The 15,384-nt window shown below is 40.8% G+C and overlaps 1 protein-coding gene across 1 annotated transcript in view; it reads left to right on the top strand.

The window, feature by feature from the left end:
- The first annotated feature begins 597 nt into the window (after nt 1–597).
- Nucleotides 598–15,384, top strand: part of lats1 (large tumor suppressor kinase 1) — a 29,569-nt gene continuing 14,782 nt past the window's right edge. The window contains 5 exon segments of the mRNA XM_052025403.1: nt 598–660; nt 3,419–3,924; nt 11,204–11,354; nt 13,070–13,314; nt 13,316–14,662. Of these exon segments, the coding sequence (XP_051881363.1) occupies nt 3,568–3,924; nt 11,204–11,354; nt 13,070–13,314; nt 13,316–14,662 (2,100 nt within the window). The 5' untranslated portion in view covers nt 598–660; nt 3,419–3,567.

Here is a 15,384-nt window from a genome sequence, read left to right as displayed (position 1 = left end):
GCCTCAGCAAATTATGATGTAGGTAGCATTTTTTTAACAACAGTTTGGGAATATTGGAATATGTTATGAATTACACATTGTTAGAGGTGCTATTTTGGGACCTGCTGGGCCACAGTCTTGCTGAGGAGTGAAAAATGGCCGGATTAACTGGCGGCAATGTACTTCCCGGCTTTGCCTGTGAATTGGTAAAGGTCCTTTAATGGAAGTTTTTGTAGATGGAGCATATGTCCTAAGGTCAGCTAAAATGCAAAAATTCTCTTATGCAGAAACAGTAATATGATAACAATTTGTCAATTGGGAATAAATGTCAGATTGAGGGTAATTTCATTGCTGCAGACCTTGAGTAAATTAATGTCGACGCTGTTTAAGGATGGAGGACATTCTCTCATTAATGGTCTGCATTCAGCACTATAAGTAGATGTATAAGCACACATTTAACCAGACATGTATTCTGAATGGACTGGGATAAATACACACCAGCCAGAGTTAGGGTACTTGAAGCGGAGTCTGGAGACGTTGTAACTCCTCCCGGCCTGACGGGGGCGCCATCGTGTGACGAGCCTGTCGAGTCCTCGTCCCGCTCGGCCGTCTGGTCTCGCGAGAGGAGCGTCCGCCGCGGAGAGACACGAAGCGGCCATTGCGGGGACCGTTGGACTGAGGGTAAGTGGAGGGGGAGCGGCGGCGGCGGAGGGAGAGGAGAGGCCGTGAGCAGCGGGGCCCCCACCCGCCGCCCTTCAGCCGGCGGAGGGCGGGGGAGGGTGCACTGCCGCGCCGACCCAGCGTCGGAGGCTTGCGGCGCGATGAGTTGGCAAGAAGAACAGAGGCCAAAATGGCCGAGGGGGCTGGGTGAGGGATCCCGGGCAGGGAGGGACCGGAGCCCGGGGAGTGGGGTCCGGAGCCCGGGGAGTGGGGCCTGGGCTCGGGGAGTAGGGCCCGGAGCCTGCGGGGTGAGGTCCGGAGGTCATGGACGCTGCGGGCCCGGGGAGTGGGGCCCGGAGCCCGCGGGGTGAGGTCCGGATGTCACGGACGCTGCGGGCCCGGAGCCCGCGGGGTGAGGTCCGGAGGTCATGGACGCTGCGGGACCGGGCAGTGGTGTCCGCAGCGGGCTCCACTCTAATCGGCCGGGTGGCTGGCTGGGGTATCGGAGGGACACTGCTCGTCAGTGAGCCATGCGAAGGGTTGCACTGGCCCCTTCGAACTGCCGAGCGGCTGCTGCTGCGGACTTGAGTCCTGAGTGTACGGGGAGGCCACTCGGCCCGTTGTTTCTATGTCAACTCTTAAAAAGCCTTCGTATTAGTTCTACTCCCCTTCGCGTAACCCGCCTAGTGCTTCCTTTTCGAGTATTCATCCAGCTCCCTTTTGTAAATTACTGTTGAGATTACTTCCGCTACCCTTTGAAGCAGTGCATTCCAGATCACAATTGTGTAATTCTATCTCTACCGCTGGTCATTTTGCCACTTGCTTTAAGTTTGTGTTCTCTCTTTGTGGAAACTCGTATCACTGAAATCTTTTCTCTTGTGCTATGAACACCTTCCATAATTATGCACACCTCCATTACACGTCCCCTTCACTTTCTCAGAAGCGTGAACAATCTCAGCTGCCCTACTGAACATATAACTGAGGCTCCCCCATACTAAACAAATTTAGTCTGACTGTTTAATGTTGTAATACTAGCCTTAAACCTTTTGAATTTTGTTTTCCAAATCTTTCCAATAAACATCTCAAGTGAGCAGTTGTGTGGATATTTTGTTTTGCATTGTATCTGTTTGATCTTATATGGTTTATAATTCAAGAACACTTATATTTTCTTAACTTTTATTTCTATTTCTTTTGATGACTAGATTAGGATTAACAATTGGGTATTAATCCACACCTCACTGCATGTTGAAAGTGGAAATCGCAAATGTCTTATGGTATTTTTTTAAAATATTATAATACAAAATATCTTGAAGATAGTCAGTGAGAAAACATGTAAATGAGAAGGAAGTGAAATTTGTTTCCTGGGTAATGTGGAGAGCAATGGGGAAACTTTTTATTTCATGTCAGTGTGTTGGCAGGTAAGTTTCCATTATATTCAAGATATTGCTTGAGTGAACTATTAAATTTTGGGGAGCCTGATGAAATAATTTTGTTTACTCATCCAAGGCTTACCTTCCTCTAAGCCAGTTCTTAAACCTTTGTTATTTCCCATTAGGGATGGAGCTGACCATGTGCTGGAGATGCTTTGTTAATAGGAAGTCTACATTTCTTAATATTTATTCACTGTATGTAGGCCTCACTGGCACAGCTAACATTTATTGCCTGTTCATAATTGTCCTTGAACCGAGTAACCTGCTGGACTATCTTAGAAGGCTCATATGAATCACATCACTGTGTCTCAAGTCACAAAGCCCAGTTTTTCTTCCATAAAGGACATTAGTCAATCGGATGGATTTTTATGACATTCTGATAATTTCATGATCATCACTGATACTAAATCAAGATTTTTAATTTCATTAATTTATAAGGTTGGTGCATTAAATCAGTCCAGAAAATACTTATGATAGGGACAGAAATAGATTCTTTAAAACTTCCAGCTTGTTCCAACATTCATGGCTGAACTTCGATTCAACTCCATGTTACTGCCTTTGGCCCACATCCCTTAACTCAATGGTTAACAAATATCCATCTCCAATTTATTGTCACCAATTGACATAACATAAATTGCTGTTTGCAGAAAAGAGTTTCAATTCCTTTGACCTAATTCTACCTTTCAGTGCATTACTATGTTGAACTGCTGCAAACAGTGAGTTTTCTATCATAGAACTTTTTTTTTGCTGGTTCACTGGTTTAGTACTGAACCCTGCAGTCAAGTATGTTCTGGATTGAATTCTTTGACTTAGATTTCATTAGTTGATCCTGGAGAGAAGAAGCAGTCTTCATATTGGAATTAGTTTATTATTGTCAGTTGTACTGAGGTACAGTGGAAAAACTTATCTGGCATACCGTTCATACAGATCAATTCATTACAGAGTGTATTGAGTCAGTACAAGGTAAAACTGCAGAATATAGTGTAACAGTCCTTAGACTTTGGGTTACATATGCTAAAATAAGTAATTGTTGTTGGTTGTGGTACAATTACCCCTGTTGGAAAATATGAACGTATGCAAATAATTGCACCCCAATCCCCACACACCACCATTTAAGATAGTGTGACACGCAGGTAACCCATTAACATGCTTCCAAAGAGGAGAAACTTTGCAAGAAGAATGAAGAATTTGCTGGCATTTCAGAGTTGTAATATTTATTAATTGTGATAGAAGTGAGATTTGAACTTCCAAATTTTCCGTTATTGACCCTATAACTCAAGTAGTTACTGTATGATATGGTGAATCTTATATTAGGGGTTGTTTTCATTATGTGTTTTCTTTACTTCCAGATTACTGGATTTTGTCAAAACACAGATGAGCAGAACAGTACTTGTAACTAATATTCTTGGATCTAACACACAAGTCAACCTTCTGTAACCTGCTGAAATTTCAGCTTATGTAAATGAGCTAAGGCTGGTTGGTTTTATTTGACGCGTTCATGAAGAGGGTGGATAAGCTTGATGGACATAGACAAATGAGACCAAAAACATTCCCTGCCAGCAACTTTTCTGGGAGTAGCCGGCAGATGTTGCAGGAAATCCGGGAAAGTCTCAGACATTTGCCTAAACCATCGGGAGATGCTGGAAGCACTGATCAAAGTATGATGAAATTGAGCACAGAAGATTCAAGACAACAAGGACGGAATGCTCTTAAAGTTGTGACTTACCAAAAAGCCTTACAGGAGATCCGAAATTCTTTGCTGCCATTTTCAAATGAGTACAGTTCATCAGGTCGTGGATCTGCTGATGTAAACAAACAGATGTTACAGGACTTGGTGACTGCAGGTTTTGATGAGGTGAGAGGTATTTAAGTGTAACGTGGATTCAATCCTCAGGCTTTGCAAACTATATTGCAATTACTTATACAGTAGATTGTCAATTTCCATGTTAAGCTGACATTATAATAAGCCAAATTGAGGGAAAATAATAATATGGTAACAATGCGTGCATTATTAATATGCATATTCTCTATTAAGTTGCATGACATCAGTTGTGAATCTTGTTGATTTTCTGTGCTTTCACCAGTTGTTTTTAAGATAGCATCTTTACCTAGCCATACTGTTGTTGTAAAGGATTGGCTGGATTTGCAATTAATTTCTCTGGCCAGGACAGGAACAGTTTTAAACAGTTCACTATCATTTCTGCATTTAGTTAATTGTTTCCAGACATTTAAAAAATTACATTTTGCTTTACGTTTCCTTTCTTTATAACTTTTAACTTCTTTCTTTAGCTGATTTGACTTTAATTCACTCTCTTCTGTCAGAGATGTAGGGTCTTAAACTTCAGTAAGATCTTCAATGCCCCATCGCCCTTCATCAAGTCACATTTCCAGCACGTTAAGCTGCAAAAAATTTCAAATTTTTTGAAAGACCTATTTAGACTCATTCCAGCAAAATGTGACTTAATGTTTATGATTTGCAAATGCAGAGTACAAGATGTTGGTAATCTGAAAGAGCATTAGCGTTAGGTGAACCACTTTAACCTGCATTGTTATTCCTGCAAATAACTGAATTCTAATAGAAACCTTTTAGCACCATGCATGTCTGTTTTTGTTGGCATCAAATTTAAAGAAAGATTTTGTTGTATCAGAATCCCTTTCCTATCAATTGAACATACCTTAAGGGTCTATTGGAATTTGGAAGAACATCAAACAAAGTAAACTGAGAAAGCAGTCAATGCTGCACTCTTAAATAAGTTTCTTCCATGGCCCTTCTTGTCAAAGTGAAAATGATGAAAATTGTTCCTGATTCAACCTTCATGAATATTGTGCCCAGTTCTGGGCTTACACTTTGGAAAGAATTTGGAGACTGCAGAAGAGACTTACTAAAATAATTTCAGGTATGAAAACCTTTGCCTACATGTATAGACTGGAGAAGCTGAGGCTGTTCTTAGAGCAGAGGGGGTTTCAAAAGGGCATGTTGGAGATATTTAAAATCATGGGTGGGGGTGTAGACAGATGCTTTTCCCATTGAAAGAAGGTCAAGAACCAGGGGACGTAGAATTAAAGTGATTGGCAAAAGAACCAAATGACAGGAGGATAGAACTATCTTACACAACAGTTGCTCAGAGAAATTGTAGTATTAAAAAGGGAACTGTTAAGTATCTGAGAGAAAAGAAGTGGCAGTTCTGTGGAGAGAGGGCAGAGGAATGCAACCAGCTGTACTACCAGATGGTACAGACTCAGTTGGCCAAATGACTTCCTTCCATGCTATTGACCTTCTGTGATCTGCTTTCTGCTTACATAGGTGATTTTATGGTGTGGTTTAGTGAAATCTGGGTCTTGGGAAAGTAAAGTACGAGTAGACTTTCCAACTCTCTTTTGCTTTTATGAGGAGTTGCAGTGATACTTCTACAAATTAATTTGATTTGCATCCAGAAACCTATGAAAGGCTTTTGTTGGTGAAATAAGGTCATTTACACCAGGGAGTGTCATTGGGTGCATGTTTGGAAACTGATAACATTCCACAACAAAAAAGGCATTTGTTACAATTCAAAGTGCAAGCAGCCATTCCAAGGAGGTTTTAATAATGATTGTGCTTATAAGTTGATGATTTAATTGGAGTTATTAAGTCTGCTATATAATTTATTTTACCCATAGTTCTGATTTATATTGTGTTGTGTTTGACCATAAATGGTGTGCTGTTATTTTTATCTGGCATTATGAAAGCATTGTTTAAAATAGTTTCTTTAATAGCCAGAGCCTTATTCAGTGTACAATCTGTTTATTACAATGGAACATCCTGAATGCATGTTTAACCAGGATCCAGAATAATGCGTTGGTCTTTGTTATAATTGGCAGTTTGTTCAGTTGGTATGCACAAAATTGAGTAGATTATTTTATCTGTTTTTAATCTTTGTAAGGATTTAGGTTCAATTATGATTTTGTTATTGCAGCTTCTGGGATAAAGTGAAGTCATTGAGTGGACCCATTTATGCATATAGTGCTTGAATGTGTTTTCAAACATTGGGGAGGGGAATGGCTGAATGGAAAGTGAAGTAACTGTGAGCTTTCAAATCTGGCTGACTTGCAAAGTGGAACAAAAAACAAATTGCTGGAGGAACTCAGTGGGTCAGGCAGTATCTGTGGAGGCAGAGGGATAGTTGACATCTCTCGCATCTGCAGTTTCTTGTGTCCCCCTCTGATTTGAGAAGTAGGTCTCATTCAAGATGGTAACATTAGTGGGTGGGCAGGCCACTTGGAAATACATCATTGATCTTTCATTGTTGGATCAAAATCCTTGATATCTAATCTCCAGGGCTGTGGAGGTTCAAGAAATCTATTTCACACCATCATCTTCAAAAGCGATGAGTATTAAATGTTGACCTTTCCAGTAATGCCCGTATCCTGTAAATGATATTTTTGAAGAAGTCAATCTGATAGAACTGAGTGATGTCTGCCCTTGTCTTAATCCTTTTCTGGAAAGAATGATGTGACTGTAAGGTGTAGGTAATGGTAGATGCTATCAGTTGAGATATTAATAACTGTGGGTTATAAGAAAAATTTTGTTGGATTATTCAGCCATTGTTGCCTCGTAAATGAAATTACCCTAAAGCAGAGTTTATCCTATCGTGTATGTTTTGTGATGTTGCAGGAGTGAGAGGAAGTGACTTATTTCATCCATGTCATGTGATAAAACATTTGTCTTCCCAACAGTACTAACTAATCTAACCTTCTGAAAAAGGGTGGAAGGTGGACCTAGTTCTGTTGTTAGATTGTGGTATCTTGTACACTAGGATGAGTCCTATTGTTATGAGATTTGGATATCTATTTTTTGGGCATGTAACGTACATTATCTGATTATTGGAATTAGTCCAGAAGTGAGCATATTTAAAATAGTTTCTTTAGTACACTGGGTGTGTTGTGTTACTGACCAGGGGAAATATATTGAAAATTTAAGGGACTTGGAATCTGTTTAGGTAGGTAACAAATTTTGATAGAACTAAGAGGGTATCTGTCCCATGCCTATAAATTTGTTAACTTGGGTTTATTATTAAATGGAGCTGTAGGTTGTTGAGTTCCTATCTAAACACCCTGTGCATTGACTCTGCTGTAGAGTTAATAAAGGAATTTTAAAAAATACTCATAATGATCTTTGAGCTAGACATCATTGTTAGTTCAAAAATTATAAAACCTAGTGGAACACAAGTAATCCAATGACTTTCAAGTAAGAGGAGGCCATTCAGTTAGAGAATGCCAAACCTGTATCTTAATCCCATTTACCTGGATGTAATGCTACAGCAGTCTCAGTCTTGAAAACTTAGCTTGATATCAGCGTCCACAGGGATAAGAATTACATATTTCTACAGAACTCACAAAGCATTTCTGAGGAAAGAATGCTTCCTTTTTTCACTCCCAAATGGCCTGACTCTCACCTTAAGGTTGTCCCCATTTTCAGAAATCCCCCATTATGCTCTTCATTTTTTATCTTTTATTCTATCTCCAACCACATTTATTTGGCTTTTGTAAGTTTTTTTTGCTTCCTTTTTCCACTGTGTTCCTTTAATTTCTGAACAAATCTAAGGCTTTTGCTGCATCACTTTAGGAGAATATGTCTGCTTTGTATCCTACCTGTTTCCAGGTCATCATTTATTTCATTTCTTAAATGTTTTGCCTGATTTAGCTAGGCTAGTTCCCTTTTCTATCTCATTGACATTGTTATTTCCAATATTTAACTATTCCCCCAATACTTTTGTCTATTTCTTTAAATTTAATAATTATGTCACTTCCAGTACTTACTTAACATTCTTCCCCCAAAAGATATTTTTACATAGCACAGATTGGAGTCTTAAACTCCAATCAGTCCCTGCTGGCCTCTGTATTCCATGTGAGATTCCCGTCTTTTCTAATTCTCGTGGCTTTATTCCCTTTTCCCTCAAGTACTTGCATCTAGCTTTTTCTTTTCAACCACTTCTTGTAATAGCAAATTCCACATCCTCACCACATTATAGGTATTGAAGTTCTTCACAATCATAATGACACTAAAATAGGTGGTATTGTTTACAATGAATAAGGTTATCAAAAATTGCAGGGGGATCTTGGTTAGCTGTGTAAGTGGGTAGATGGAGTTAAATTCAGAGAAGTGCGAAGTGTGTTTTGGAAAGTTAAATCAAGATAGGACTTTCACAGTGAACAGTAGGGCCCTGGGCAGTGTTGTAGGACAGAGGGACCTTGGAGTTCAGGTATATGGTTCCCTGAAAGTGGAGTCACAGCTAGACAGGTTGGTAAAGAAGGCTTTTGGCATGTTGGCCTTAATCAGTCAGGGCATTGAGTACAGAAGTTGGGAGGTTATGGTGCAGTTGTACAAGATGCTGGTGAGGCAGCACTTGGAGTATTTTGTTCAGTTTTGGTCACTGTGCTATAGGAAAGATGTTATTAAACTGGAAGAAGTGCAGAAAAGATAAAAGGATATTGCCAAGACGAGGGACTAAGTTATAGGGAGAGGTTGGACAGGCTAGGACTTTTTTCCTTGGAGCGTAGGACACTGAGAGGTAACACACACAAAATGCTGGAGGAACTCAGCAGGTCAGGCAGCATCTATGGAGGGAAAGGGTCGAGACCGTTCATCAGGACTGGAAAGGAAGAGGGCGGAAGCCAGAATAAAAAAGTTGGGATAGGGGAAGCGGGAGGAGCACAAGCTGGCAGGTGATAGGTGCAAAGAGTCAGAGAACAGCAGGTGACCTTATAGAGGTGTATAAAATCATGAGGGTGAATGTACTCAGTCTTCCCAGAGTGGGGAATCAAGAACTAGGGGGCATAGCTTTAAGGTGAGAGGGGAAAGATTTAGTAGGAACTTGAGGGGCAACTTTTGTTACACCGAGGGTATTACCTATGTGGAGTGAGCTGCCAGAGGAAGTGGTTGAGGCAGGTACAATAACAACTTTTAAAAGACAGTTGGAGGGGTACATGGAGAGGAAAGGTTTAAAATGCTGGCAAATGGGACTAGTTTGGATGAGCATCTTGATCAGCATAGACCAGTTGAGCCAAAGGGCCTGTTTCCGTGCTGTATGACTCTGGGACTCTATGACAGTTGCTAGTTTTGCTCTTCTCTGGAAAAGAAAGCACCTACTCTGTCTCCCCCATCAAAAACTTCCATGCATTGTTTAAAGAACTCTACTAGCCAGCCCTCAGCTTTTGTTTTTCAAGAGGAAAGAGACATGGCTTATTCATCTTTTGCATTTCTAATTCCAATCTTATGAATCCTTTCTGCACGGTCTCCTGTGGCTCTATGTCCCTTTTCCACTAATAGTGCAGAGAGTTGTACATTGAAAGGATGGTCTAATCAATGTTCAGTACCCAGGGACTAGAACCAGTACTGTTTGTTGTTGATTTAAAAGGTACCAACCTCAAAAGTAGCTTTGCAAAAATATCTCCCCTTTTTCGCTTAATGTAACTCTCCAGTCTAGTTTTAGACTGGGGAGTTATATTGACATTCCTAAGAGGTGACATGCTGAAAGGAAGTTAGAAAGTCCTATGATAGTAAAAAAAAAATTAGTCTTGCAGAAATTTCTTCATATTTCCACATGAAAGGTTGTCACATAACCTCAGGGCATCCCTGGTGTAAAACAGGTGGTTCAGAAATTGGTTTCTGTTTCTCATCCGCACAAGTAGGCTGGATTCAGCAACTCGCATTGGTCAAAGTGACAGTTCAAGCTAAAGTAGGAGCAAATGTACTTATTAAACAGCAGTGTTTAGAAGTATAGCAAATAAAATTCAGTGCTGGTAAGAGGAAAATAACTGCATATTTGAAGAAGATTCTGTAGAATGATTTCAAATTTGCTAAGGAGGAGGTTGCAAGAGATCTGGAAGTGATGCTAAATTCACAACAGACTATGTATAGCCAAAGCAGAATTGTAATTAACTAATGATGAAACCTCGATTTACATAAGGTTGCATGATCTTGGAATGTATCAAAACACTTCCAACATCCAATAAGATTTTGGACATTATGTAGGCAGAAGAAATATTAAGAAATCAAATTAAAACATTGCCAAACCAGTGGCATTACAGCCGTTCCTCAGTTCATGAAAAGGATCTGTTCCTGAAAAATCTGTCATTAACAAAATTTATTATGGGTACTTTATTACAGTGTATTCTTATGACCACTACTTGTTATAGTGAAAAAATTGTAAATCAGAGACCCATACCCCAAACAATCAAATGTGTTATGGCAAATACTTGTAAATCGAACGTCTGTAAATTGGAGTTATAGTTGTATCATACATCTGAGTCTTATCAGTTTTGATTCAGTACTGCTGTTCAGGCCACACCTTGCATTCGTGTATCCATTTCTGGAAGTAGAAGAGACAGAATTAAGAACTGGAAACAATGAAGAGAAAGGCAGTGAAGTTGATCTCTATTCCAAAAATGGGTTATGAGAAAAAGAAGCTTCAGCTTATATGAAGTATCTTTGTATGCAGCTTATTTATTTGTATAACCTATTGAGTGGAATAGAGAAGATTAATCTTGAGCAATATTTCAAAGCCAAGGGGGTACAGACGTGAGCTGGTAGAAACTCCAGGCTGATCTCAAGAAGCAATTCTTTAAACAATGATTATTACTTGGAATGATGTCAGGATAGGAAAATGGTAGCAAAATTGTAATCCAACATAGGGAACTTGAGATCTAGGGAGGTGGGTGGGTTTATTGATTTCAATGGGACGGTGATATATATGGACTTAATAGAGCTAGATAAGGCATTGTAGTTGTGTGTGATCTTCTAATAGTTTCACTTATAATGCATAAATAATTTTTTTTGTGAAATACATTAACTCATGTTAATTTGAAGACATTGTGAGATTCTTTTTGTGTCCAATATATATTGCTACAAAAGGATGGGAAAGACAAACTCCATTTATATATTAATGAAAAACAAAATTATGCCTTGTATGAGAGCCTTTGTAATCATCACTTTTGTCGAGCTCATACTTATTATTTATTTTATCTATGGAACCAGCTATTAAAAATGTACTAAATGTTAAAATAACTGATATGAAATATTTGATATTATTGTTAGAAAGCGTGATGCTGCTTAAGATGAAGTGTGTTCTTCAGTATCTGCATTTGATCATTTGTAGGACATGGTAGTGAAAGCTCTCAGGAAGACCAACAGTCGCAGTATAGAGGCTGCTATTGAACACATCAGTAAGATGAGTTACCAGGATACCAGGCGAGAGCAGATGGTCGCTGCAGCTGCAAGACCAGTGAATGCGAGCATGAAGGCATCAGGTATGCATTGCTGAAGTATAGGTGACCCCTTAAGTGTTAAGATACTGTTCGTGTCTCTTTCTCTTGTTCATACAATTGGTTGTTGGTTTCCCTTGCAGCAACATAATCCATTTGTCTGTGTCTAGTTTCTGGGTCATTTTAAATGGTTGCTCCGATTAGGGCTTGTTAAAATTTGACTTCTGTTTGTTGTACAGATATTTAATGCATTGCCCCAAATTTGTTTTTAAACAGCATTTTATCATTTAATCTAGCAGGCTCTTGTAAGAATGTTGCCTTTGTTTGACTAAGTGCATTTGTACAGATCATTGTGGCTTTGATTGTCTTGTCAGCTGCTCAGTGTAGGTTTGGCATCAGCGCCAAAAAATGCTACACAGCAGTTATTTGCCTATTTTTAGTTGTTTAACATATTTGTGATGCTCCTGTGCTTGAACACATACCCTACATGAACCTCACAGTGCCAGAGACCAGGGTTCAATCCTGACCTCAGGTGTTGTCTGTGTAGAGTTTGCACATTATCCCTGTGACCATGTGGGCTTTCTCTGGGTGCTGTGGTTTCCTCCCATGTCACAAAGACTTGCAATTTGCTAAGTTAATTGGTCCATAATATGTAGATGAATAGTAGAATCTGGGGGTGGGGGCCAGTAGTTGATGAGAATGTGTAGAGAACAAAAAAATGGGATTAATGTAGGATTAGTGTGAATGGGTAGTTGGTGATTGCTGTGGACTTGGTGGCTGAGGGCTTGTTTCTGTGCTAAATATCTTTATAACAACTTTGAGGGCAAAAGACTATAGATTCTTCCTTATTCTGAACCTGGGGTCTGTTCATTCTCAGCCCTTTAATTAGAAATATTGTTCAATGAGGTTCCTTTCAAAGAATGAGAGTGAAAATACAAATAAAAATCTGATTATATATTGATATAATCCAGTCAAATAATTAAAATGAAAGATGCTTTTTTTTGTGCTATTTCCCTTCCCCTTCCCCTGGGTGACTCTGTAATGCTTTTTTCACTCATGCCTATTTGATTTGGAATTTCTCTGCTGAAGGTTGACACCCATGCAAAGATATTGGCTGAGCTCTAGGAGATATTTGTGGTAAACAGGATATTTTAGTAGTGGACACAAGTGCTGGCAATGCAAGCTTTACCCACATCCATTTCTTTTTTTTGGAGCAAATGGACTTTTTCTGATTTTTGCGAGAGAGATAAATCAGCTCCTTCCTGTCTCAGTGCTAATGGCAACGTTCAATAAAATGGACCACCTCTTTCCCACAACTCACATTTGGCCGCATGTTCACTGCCTTAACCATTTTATCCCTGTGTTAATTTGCTTGTGACTCAGGAAATATTCCAGAGATTAAGACATTGGGATCTTTTTTATGTAGTTTCGGCTCCTGGAACTCCTTGAACAAGTCCTTGTTGGTACTCCAGTGATGGGGTCCTATCCTCGTCCATTCCTATATCCTATTCTGATTTGAGCTTCCCACCTCCCCCACCGCACCCCCATCCTGACACTTGGAAGGAAACATATTATGGAGAGCCATCAATCCTGCTTAAAAAATGCTATCTGTCCTAGCTATCAAATCTTTTGAGACTGCCAAATATGTTTTCTGTCTTCTTAGTTAAATTAAGGAGTAATAACTGTTATTGCAATATTTAAATTACTGGAGTTACTTTACAATTCCATCATTTTATATTTTCTGTCGTCCTCCTAAACAGGATCCAACACTGTTCAGCAAACAGTAAATCGGAGACCAAGTTGGAAGGGTTCTAAAGAATCATTGGTTGCACAGCGACATGGTCCATCGTTGATGGAGGGCATGGGATATCGTGCAGAAAGCCCTATCTCCCAGTTAGAAATAGGTCGGCCATTGTCTTCAAGTTCTGGAATGACTGCATATACCCAAAGTCATTCAGGGAATGGACAGGGGTCTTTGGGAGCAGTGAACTCTCAGAGAGCAAATCCCCCCCCCACCACTTCCAGTGAGAAGTGTAACCCCACCACCACCTCCCCCTAGAGGGCAGACTCCACCCCCACGTGGCACCACTCCTCCCCCAGCCTCATGGGAGGGGAGCCAGCAACCAAAACGTTTCTCTGGAAACATGGAATATATGATCACGCGGATATCTCCTGTGCCGCAAGGAGCCTGGCAGGATGGGTTCCCATCGTCCAACCTCGGTGCTGCCTCTATGATGAATCCACCGCCCCAAGGCCAGCGAGGAATAAGTCCCATTCCACTTGGTAGACAACCTATTATTATGCAAAACACTACCTGCACTAAATACAGCTACCCAGCAGGCAGAACAGGGCATCAGAATGGATCCGCGCAGGCAGATGGATCCATGGGTGGACACTTTGTGCCTCATCAAAATGTGATGGGTGGGAACCCTGTGAGTCGTCAGCCACCTCCTTACCCTCACTCTCAAGCTAGTCGACAAAGCCCCAGTGCCTTACAAATGCAAGCAGGAGGGGCTGCTGCTTCCAGTTACAGCAGCAACCTGAATGGGAATGTTTCACAGTCTGTCTTGGTGCCGAACAGAAACAGCCAGAACATGGATCTTTATAACATCAGTGTGACTGGGATGGCATCTTCATGGCCACAGCCTCCTCCAACGCAACCCCAGTCTGTGGCTTGTCCTCCAGAAGTGCCTAACTGGCACCCTCCTCAAAATTTGAATGCACCTGTAAGATCCAACTCTTTCAATAATCACCTTCTATCCAGCCGGCAGCCCCATTCCAACTCACAACCGTCTGCTACCACCGTTACTGCCATCACTCCTGCTCCCATTCTACAGCCTGTGAAAAGCATCCGTGTACAGAAACCTGAACTGCAGACTGCACTTGCCCCCACTCACCCTCCCTGGATGCAGCAGGCTCCTCCTGTTCCTGAGGGTCCTAACTTGGGCGAAGCTCCAAGTTATCAGCCTCCACCTCCGCCATATCCCAAGCACTTGCTTCAGCAGAACCAGCCTGCACCACCTTATGATTCCATAGCTAAAGCCAGCAAAGATGAGCAGGCAGCAAAACCAGCCACAATGTTTTCTCAAAGCACAGAAGAGGATGAGCCTGAGAAGGTTGAAAATGACCTTCACGAACGCCTCGATGCTGTGGAGAAGGAAAAGAAACAGATTACAACCTCGCCTGTCCCAGTGCGGAAAAACAAAAAGGATGAGGAGCGTAGAGAGTCACGAATTCAGATTTACTCCTCACAGGCATTTAAATTCTTCATGGAACAACATGTGGAGAATGTGCTCAAGTCTCATCAGCAAAGGTTGCATCGCAAAAAGCAACTGGAGAACGAAATGTCAAGGGTAAGCGATGTACTTTTTCCTTTAAGTACTTTTATCAGCATAAAGCTTCCTTCATTTGGGTGCCACCCATTTGCTGGAAGCCATCAAGGTCGATGGTGAAGCAGCCCTATTACTAACCTACTCATACCTTTTTTTTCCCGGCTTCTGTAAGGCACTGATCCAATCGCAAACATTGGCTGATTAAAAACAACAGTTCCAGGTCTGAGGAACTAGTAAGATGCCAGGTACACATTCCTAATTTTAATTCCTAATTAAAATTAGGAATTCTGTTTTTCCCTATTACATGGACCAATATGTCAGCATGTGCTTGGTGGTAAAACTCTCATATCTTGAGTCAAACATTTATAAATCTAAGTCCCACAGCAGAGAGCTGAGCACAGGCTGCCACCTCAGCACCATGCTTTGGATGAATGCTTAAATTGATTTGGTCTGTGGTGTAACAGTTCCTAGGCACTGTTTACAGAAGAACAGGGGTTCTTCCTTGGTGTTCTGCTTATTATTTAATTCTCAGTAAACATCATTAAATTACAACTTCTTTCCTGATTGTTATAGCTGCTTGTGGGACGTTAATGTCACATTCTCGACAACTGTACTGCAGATTTACTTTGAGGCAGTAAAGTGCTTTGGGATATTCTGAAGTTGTGAAAGATGCTTTGGATATTTAACCTTTTTTTATCATTTTCTTTTGCAGAAAGGCACAAGGGAGATGGAAACTTGCCAGA

The sequence above is a fragment of the Pristis pectinata genome, chromosome 10, assembly GCF_009764475.1.
Source record: "Pristis pectinata isolate sPriPec2 chromosome 10, sPriPec2.1.pri, whole genome shotgun sequence".
In the NCBI taxonomy this organism is placed as follows: domain Eukaryota; kingdom Metazoa; phylum Chordata; class Chondrichthyes; order Rhinopristiformes; family Pristidae; genus Pristis; species Pristis pectinata.
The sequence above is the reverse complement of the archived record's forward strand: the minus strand, read 5'-3'. Positions and strand labels throughout refer to the sequence as shown.